Here is a 9,512-nt window from a genome sequence, read left to right as displayed (position 1 = left end):
GCAGCGGCAATATGGCGGGACTGACACGCGCTGAACTGCAAGAATATGAATATGGCAGAAGTTCATGTTTCATGTGTATCTCTGCTGTATTTCTGCTGCTCGTGTGTCGTGTAAACGCTCAGACGGAGGATACTCATGTCCTGACAGTGGCCGATGCGAACTGGACGCTCATCCTGCAGGGCGAGTGGATGATCAAATTGTGAGTGTGTGTGTGTGTGTGTGATCTCGACAGGATTCTAGTGTGAATCATTGAGATGCGGTGATCAGATCATCCGTGCGCGATTCTATGACGCTTTGATCTGCCGCGCTGCAACAATGTATCAGTTTATACTGTTAGTGTGTCGAAATAATAACAATAACAATGTTTGAAATGCAGTGAAGTACGTGTTGAGCTGCAACCGGAAGTGTGTATAAACTCTGCTGCAATACTATGCATGTAAATAAGCGCAAATCGTCATGTTATGCATTAAGCATCTACAGATATTAATATGCACACATATTGTGGATGTTATTGTGTTTAAACCGGCCTACAGTGAACATGATCACATCATCAGGGTTACGCCCACATTTATATCCAGAATGCAGGAAGTGAAATTATAGCCTGTATTATTTATGCATGCATGCATGCATGTAAATGAATCGCTGCTCTGTTTCATGTGTTTTATTACAGTTATGCGCCTTGGTGCCCGGCGTGCCAACATTTACAAGCAGACTGGGAGAATCTAGGAAGACAAAGTGAAAGTCTAGGCATATCAGTGGGCAGGGTGGACGTTACTCAACAACCAGGTCTGACTGACCAGCCATCTTTCTATCTTAGGGGCAGTGTGAAAAAACAGTATGGATAATTTTATGGCATGCAAACAAAATATTTATTTTGCTACTTAATATTAAGTAACCATATGGTAATGCATATAATTTGGCTAATCCAGTGAATACACTTTATTTTAAGGTGATGTAGTTACATTGCAATTACTTATATTAATTAACTACATGTACTTACTTTAGAGTTACAGTTAGGGTTTGGTTTAGAGTTAGTTACTTGTAATTATTATGCATAATTTACTGTTATTACTATATTACTGTACATGTAGGACTGTTTACACCTTAAAATAAAGTGTTACCGATTTGTGTGTGTGTGTGTGTGTGTGTGTGTGGGGGGGGGGGGTCGATGAATACAAGTCGTCTGATATCAATGCAAAAACATCTTCACATTAATGCAACAGTTGAGTTAAAACAAAAGCTAACACTATCAAACAGAACGAGCCACATTCAGAGCTGTTGAACTGACAGTAATTCTGCGCGTGAATGCCTCGTGAATGCCTCGAGTGTGAATGCCTGGTTTGCTCATGGTTTGATCATCTGCAGTGTGTCTGGCGTTTCAGAAGGAAGGAACACTGCTGGATTGTTTGCACACACACAGCTCTTTAGTCTTCACTGACTCGCTTTAAGAGCTGTCATGTGGCTCAAATTAACTCTAATACAGTTGTGCTTTAAACATGACTGATGTCACTAAATTGAATTCCTACTGCAGTTATTATCAGCCATGTTTGTTGTGTACCATCATTGAGTGACATCATAAGCAGATGAAAGCCTTTAATATTAAATAGGCCCTAGTATGCCCTTTAATATTAAAGCTCACAACACATTATGTTCCTCATATTCTCCATTGTTGCGGCTCCTCTCTTCCCAGTCTGTCAGTAACGCTCTGTTTAGTTCCTGTCTCTATGAAGCCCCTCCTTCTGAAAAGCACACTGTGCTCTGATTGGTCGGCTGGAGCAGTGTGTTGTGATTGGTCGAGTGCTTCAAGTGTGTTTGGGAAATGTCCTGCCCCTTACCATAACTGCCAGTTTAACACACTACTAACTAACTCAACCAGGCCCCGCCCCTTTATTCTGCGTATGAATTATTTAAATGAGGAATATTGTGACGTGTTCGTTCCCGGAAGAAACTCAAGACTACAATGGAGGCGTTTCAGGAGTTCAGAAACACTGACACTGATATAGAGAAGAACTGGAGCTTTTTCATGCTCAAACAGCAACATTACACACTGAAGAAAGAGGAACATGGTGAAATAACATGATAGGTCCCCATTATATCCAGACCGGTTTAGACGATTCCCTTTTGAACACAATTACAATTTAAAGACAAGCAAAGATTGCATTTAAGCCACTAATGATGCAAATGTAGTCTTGTTCCTCCACCTTCAGCGGGTCTGAATGGTGTTTCTCCTGTAAATCTCAGAGAAAACACCTTTTACTGTGTCTCTGTCAGAGAGCTGTCAGGCTTTCCTCATATTTCAGCTCCGCTATAGACCGTATACCGCCTTCCCATGCCGAAGGGAATTTTACGCCCAGTATAGGATGTGCTCGAATTCCTGCATCAATATATCCGTCCTCTCTTCTTTTGTTCTGCAGGTCTGAGTGGGAGGTTTCTGGTTACAACACTGCCGACTATTTTTCAGTAAGTCCTCAGATGGCTGAATTTATATTCCCTCTGGTGTTATGTTACAAAACTCGCTTTAAAATGGACCATTTTTTAAAAATTAAAACAGTGCAAATGTATTTCATTGTAGTATAACAGAAAAACCCATCTCACCCACAGCGCTAAAGATGGGAATTTCCGCAAATATGTTTCATCGCGGACTATTGAGGATATCCAAGCTTATGTTGTGGACAGAAAGTGGGCGACGGTTGAGCCGGTGCCAGGATGGAAGTCACCATCCTCTCTTCTGTAAATAAAACCTTTCCTGTCTGCGAAAGAGCTGATGTGTTTGCATGATGAAATTCTGGATATAACATTTTCTTCTTTTACAGAATGTCAGGAATGGCTAATCTGTTTCGTCTCTCCGTGTGGATCCGAGTAAGAAACATTTCTGGCATCATTTGCTCATTCTAATCCCTTATGGCTTCATTTTTCCCATGGAGCACAAAATAATATATTTTAAAGATGTTTACGCTGGTCCAAAAAGGACGATAAACACCATAAAAATATCAAAGTAGACCATATAACTATATTGATGCATCAATTTCCCAGTCTGCAGCAAACACTTGAGACATAGAGCACTACTTTTATTATTCATATTCAGGGTTTGAAATGAACTTTTTCACTCACCGGCCAATTTGGCTACTAAATGTTTAAGTTCCCGGCCATTCAGAACTTCTACTAGCCAATAAGAAATTAACCAGATTAACTACGTCACAGCTTAGTTATTATATATTTATATATATATATATATATATATATAGTTTTGGATTTCATACATTAATTAGCTTCCTCTTTCATCCTCATCACCAAAAATATGTTTTAGATGGACAGATCAATACAGAACAAAGAACACCAAAAAAATTTAGGATGTTGTAAAATAACTGTATTTTCTATTAACCAAATGTTCTTTAATCTTCTCTATTGCTTCAATGCAAATGAACAAGCGTGCCGTTATTTGTTGTGTAGTGACGTGTGTGTTCAAGTAATCCAGATATGAGCAGATTCTGCGTAATACGCTGTATTTAATATATCATGATGAATCACGAGTATTTGCTCTAAATCTGCACAGATTTGGCTTACACAAACTTCTCCAGCAAAGTGAGTGAACATAAGAAGTAACACAGCAAATTTTCCAGTGATTTTCCAGCGTTACCCGCATTTGGCGAGTGTTAATTTCAAACCCTGTTTACATTAATAATTATTTCTAGTGAATAACTGAATAATTGAAACATGCACTGCAAAAAAAAAATTCTATTTATTTAATGTCTTACATCAAGATACATTTATTTGAGAAGCAAAATGACATAAGACTGAAGACGTTGTTTTCTGAAAAACATATCATCATAATTACTTGAGTTTATGCATACAATAAGAAGAAAAAAATCTGCCAAAGGGGTCAGAAAAATACATTTTAATTCAAAGGGAAAGCGAGATGACTCCACTGGCAGATCTTGTTTCTGGTTTTAAGCGAAGTTTCACTTCATTTTGATAATTTTTTTTTGAAAACAAGATTTATTATCTTCTTGAGTGAATGTATCTTAATTTAAGAATGTTTAGATATTTGTACTGGCAAAAAAAGTATTTTTTTGCAGCGTAACATGATCTAACAATGAAAAATCCTTCTAAAGCATTTATAAATCTCAGTTATTGTTAATTTCAACATGTACTATATAATTTAATGGACCTGAGCTGTCATGAACTAACAATGAACAGTTGTATTTTTATACTAATGTTAACAAAGATTAATAAATACTGTAACACATGTATTGCATATTGTTAATGTAACTCAATGCATGTTAGATAATGTGACCTTATTGTAAAGTGTTACTGATACTTTTATGTCGTTTTTGGTGCTTTATGCTTTCATTCACTGAACAGAGCTTTATTTTATGAAAAAAACAACAACTATATTTTACGCATATTGAATATATCCCTTTGTTGTCCATTTAACACAGCAAATCCACACGTACCTGACAAATGCTCTCGGCATTCCTTCTTGGGGTTCTTATGTGATATTTGCCATCATCACACTATTTATGGGACTGATACTCGGCCTGGTAAGTCTAAAAACATAATTTTCACAGTTAATGTATTATTCATGTTTAAAGCATAAATTGATATACTTGACTCTATGCATGAAAGTATCTCATGCATAAATCTTCCTGCAAACGGACCATCCGTGGTACAGATCTAAAAAGACCATTTACCAAAGGGACCCAACAAAGTGCACTTGACTTCATCTAATGCGAGCGCTCTATGAAGCAGATCGCACATACAGACACATGATGATTTGCTGCAGAAGGAATTATATAATGCATGTTGAAATAAAGATGTTCCTACATTATACAACTGAGTTGCGTAATAGTGGTCGATTCTGCGGCTCTTTTGAGGATACTGTGGGTGGTTCTCGCATGGATCAAACTTTTAAAAGTGAACTTCCACTGGTGGGTTTGGAATAATGACTCCATCTAATGGTAAATATCTCGATTAGATGCTGGTTCTGATCGCTGACTGCATTTGGCCATCCAGACCAAAGCGCAGAGAAGACAAAACAGGTGAGATTAGAAACACGTTTATTACTTACTTTGCTTTTATTGACTGTAAAATGTTTTTACAGATGTTGCAGTTTCTAATGTTTAAACTTTCTTTGAATATCACACTGCTGATTGCAACTTTTATCATTATATATTGCATGCTATTTTTGGTATCACATTACAATAAGGTCCCATTAGTTCACAATAGTTCAACTTTCGCAGTGGTTTTAGCACGTTATTGAATATGTCATAGTTCATGTTTTTGATCTTGGCGGATTAGATCTGCTATGCTGCTGTTGATTATCACTGCTGCTCCAGAGTAAGGATGGACATGCTTCTGCTAATAGATACACACACACACACACACACAGACACACACACACACACACACACACACACACATGCTGCTGTGAGTAAGATATGATAGACATACATGAATCCTGTAGCAGATCTAGGCGGGTGGAGCTGGGGAGGTGGAGGGGTTCAGTTGCTGCAGGACAATGAACAGACTATTCAAATGTTGAGCAAGTAATCTCATTGGCTGCAGGATCAGCAGAGGCCAATCAGCTTGTGCCATGCGCTAATGATGTGATTGCTTGCAGACTGTATGTAAAGGACGTATCATCCTGCGCCCTCTAGAGTTTCATGACTGAATGCATTAATTGACATTAACAATAAGCAATACATTTGCTACAGTATTTATTCATACAACTGTTCATGGTTAGATCATGTTAGCTCAGGTTTAATAAATATGAAAAGATACAGATTTTGATTTTAATAAAGTATTAGGAAATGTTGCAATTAACAATTGCCTTAGAAGTGTCATGTAAGCTCATGCTAACCAATGTATTTAACTAATGTTAACAAATGAATCCCTTAATATGTAAAGTGATACTATTTTATTTTATTTTAAATATTCACTGATTATGATTTTCTTTGTGTATATACTTGTACTGGGGAATAACACTTTCTTAAATGAAGATACATTTATTTAAAAATTAAAATACATAAGATATTAATTCTTGTTTTCTGGAAGAACAAAAAGATCAAAAATAATTAAGTTTAAGCTTAAAGAAAGAAACAATATCTGCCAATGTGGTTAGAAAATTACATAATTCAAAGGGAAAATATGATAAGATTTTTTCTTGTTTTAAGGAAAAAGTCACTTAATTTTTTAACTTTGTTTAGAAAACAGGAATTAATATTTTAATATTTTGCTTCTCAAGTAAATGTATCTTGATTTAATAATGTTTAGATATTAATACTGGGAAAAAAGCATTTTATTTGTTCATTTTTTGCAGTATACGCTACAGTTTGTACTTAAGTCAAACATATAATTATATATATATGCACACTGAGTGATTGATTCACTGAAATTGACACTTTGAACTGATGAACAGATGGAAATATTGTTGCTATATTTTGAAATCATTGCAAATATATTGTGCATATTCAATAGTAACGCCCGGCTCTACTTGTAAGTGCAACTTACTATACTTGGTCAATAAAGTCGAGAGCCGTTTCCCTATTACAATGAATCATTTCAATCTTTGTACCTCTGCAGTTGTGATTGTGAAAGAGGAAGTGTCAGAGGAAGAGGTGGAGGAGAAACACACGTCTGACCTGGACAACGAGAGTGAGAGAGTGTCTGGAGACGACTCGACTGAAGAAGAAGGAGTGATGACAGACGGAGCAGGCAGTGGCAGTGAGCAGATGCCGTCAGCAGAGAGTTCAGTGAGGAAACGCAAACCACAGGGACCGGACACTGCCGAGGGAACCTAATGTGCTCATCTCAACCGGGTGCGGTTACCGCCAAAAACCAGAGGAAGCAGCCATATCTGCAGATATGCAAAGCAATGCCAGCTATCGGCTGATCTCTGCGCCATTCATGCAGAACACGGTTTGCCCATTTGACGCTTTCCTCGCATTTTACCTGCTTCTCGCTCCAGTTTAATTCATTTCAGTTTTTAAGACTAGTTGCTTTAAGTTAATGCTAAAAGTTGCCAAACAATGACAGACTTTCTTTTAGATTTGCTTTTCTAATTTCTACAAACACCAAAAATACGAGTCATTTTAATGCTGAAGTTACGATGAAAAGATGTTTACGATGTGTTTGGACGAATCTCACAAAATCTGTCAAGAAATATCTGTCTCATATTTTACCTCAAAATCAGAAGAAAAAAAATGCAGCATATTAAGTATTAATATTATATGTTTTGTTTTTTTACATTGAGATATTTTTTATTATGATTAAGCACAAAATATCTATTCATCATGGTAGTATTTGTTGTACTGCCGATATGCTGATTTAAAAAAATTGTATAACTGTCATTTTTACATTTCTATATCTTTGCTGCAATATCCTGTTTTATACTGTAAAATATTATAAATAAATACTGTATTACAGTAATAAAAATTGAGAATTACAGAACTGTACTGATGCATTACAATAATGACTATATTAATATTAATTTATTGGGAGAAATGTGCTTAACTGCATGACAATTTCACAATGCAAAACATCTTAATGATCCTATTATATCTATTTTTTTTTTATTATTATTTAAAAAAATTTTGAGTGAAATATGAAGGACATGTTCTTAGCAGGTTTAATGATTCATCCATTACACTGCTGTTTTACTTTCGTAGTTCTTAATTATTCTATATTTGCTGTATTAATGAACACTTCCATGTTTATTTATGTTTCACATTCCTGTGCCGAAACTGAATTCCTGCATTTACAATCCTGACTGTTTTCAGAAGGAATGGTTCTTAAAGTATGATAAATATGAAGAGAATTTTTTGCACTATTGCATTCATCCACACATAATTCATATAGTGTTGAACAGCACAAACTGTCCATAATCATTGTTACATAAACACGGCAGATTATCAGAAGGATGTTTTTGTGCACCAGGTCTCAGGATAAGTATTTCTCAATGGTATGACGACGTTGTTTTGTACAGTGTAGATTTATAATGTATTCCCTGTAATTGCAAATGAAATTCATAATTTGCACAGTAAAACATTGACAATGGCTTTGGTATTAAAATTGGTGCAGTCTTTGACTGGCGGCTCGACAGTCAATTGCCTTTAATTTTTTATACTATTGACAGACTGTTTAAATCTGTGTAGTGTAGCAAATAAATATTGGTGATTTTTGTCAGTTTTATAACTGGAAACCAGCACAGAAACACACCAGTGCATCTGTAAAATTCTTTGTATGCTGAACATCTGGTCAATTTCATTGTATTGTGTGACAGATTGTTTTATTCTTAATATTGTGTAATGTGGTCATAACTGATGGTTGTATGTGTTCATTAAACAGTTTGACTTGATACTAAGTGTTTTGACCTTTTAGTTTGCCATGTGAGCATTAAAACAAATAACTGCATTAATCCCAGTGCAATGTCTAAATCCCCTTAGACTTCCATTGTAACTGCATTACTGACTTAAACCTGACATATATTTCGAAAGCATCACCACATTTAACATTATGGGCCAGATTAACTAACAGTTTACAGCACAAACCCTCTTTTGGTGTTAAAAAAAAAAACTACTGTCAGGATTTACTAAAGACAGAGAAAATTAGTTCTGAAAAGGCATGGACAGTAGAATTTGCGTCTGACAGTAGGCTATTTCATATGCATTCATTGGAGTTTCTTTGTAGATGAAAAATGTATGGGCAGAGAGTATTTAAATGAATAATGAAACGTGATTTACTAAGGTTTGCGGTAGTCAATGGCTGCGTTTAACTCCACTTTTAGACACACTCGCGAACTTCCCGAAGCACTTCTCCTTGTGGGAATACCCGACGCCGGGGATTCATCAAGATTTCCCGCAAACTTCGTCAAGTGGATGAGGGAAGTTTATTTGGACAGACCCTCGACCCCTCGATTTTGACCGAGGTAGTGGCAAAACCACATGGAGGCGGGAATCTTGGCGGCACTCTCAAGAAAATGGATAAGTCGCTACATAATCAAATTCACAAATATTACACCATTTAAACATTATTCAAATACATAGGCTACTGAGTTACTAAAACAATCTTTGTCAAAGAATACACTTGTTTGTTCACAGTTTGAACGTTCTTGTTTCCATTTGTTTAATTTCAATATCTGAGGTGAATTATCCATTGTTGCTTTTACAGCCACAAAGCTGGAGCACTAAATATTATTCAACGTCACATTACACGCTGTTAACATTAAATAAAGCACATAAACAGTAGCTGAGATTATAATTGCCACATTTTGTGTTTGTTGTTCCAGAGCAGTGTCGTAGAAAAATAGAAACCGTTTCTAAAATAGAATCGTCGCCGTCGCGGCTGGCTAGGACAAACACTCTGATTAACATGGAAAATAACCTTTTATCGCGTAAATCGTAAAGGTAGCAGGGAAGGAGACACGAGGCCGTTTTTTTAATGGATGTCAATGGAGGAGAGGCTTACACGAATAAAACACTTTTGTGAGGAAATAGCTTATTTAATGAATACAC

At 36.2% G+C, this 9,512-nt stretch overlaps 1 protein-coding gene across 1 annotated transcript; it reads left to right on the top strand.

The window, feature by feature from the left end:
• Positions 1-8,356, top strand: tmx4 (thioredoxin-related transmembrane protein 4). The gene is made up of 8 exons (XM_079852578.1): positions 1-199; positions 671-786; positions 2,415-2,460; positions 2,602-2,730; positions 2,814-2,859; positions 4,440-4,541; positions 4,976-5,039; positions 6,583-8,356. The coding sequence occupies exons 1-8, from the start codon at positions 12-14 to the stop codon at positions 6,798-6,800; spliced, it is 909 nt and encodes a 302-aa protein (XP_079708704.1). The 5' UTR covers positions 1-11; the 3' UTR covers positions 6,801-8,356.
• The last annotated feature ends 1,156 nt before the right edge of the window (positions 8,357-9,512 follow it).

Source organism: Squalius cephalus (genome assembly GCF_949319135.1).
Source record: "Squalius cephalus genome assembly, chromosome: 20".
Taxonomy (NCBI): domain Eukaryota; kingdom Metazoa; phylum Chordata; class Actinopteri; order Cypriniformes; family Leuciscidae; genus Squalius; species Squalius cephalus.
This window is presented reverse-complemented; position numbering and strand designations above follow the sequence as displayed.

Bases quoted from the DNA above. Each gene is read 5' to 3' on its own strand.
- tmx4 (XM_079852578.1), top strand. From the start codon at position 12: ATGGCGGGACTGACACGCGCTGAACTGCAAGAATATGAATATGGCAGA. The intron at 787-2,414 runs GTCTGACTGACC...TTTGTTCTGCAG, and splicing joins GGACGTTACTCAACAACCAG to GTCTGAGTGGGAGGTTTCTG. The intron at 5,040-6,582 runs GTGAGATTAGAA...GTACCTCTGCAG, and splicing joins GCGCAGAGAAGACAAAACAG to TTGTGATTGTGAAAGAGGAA.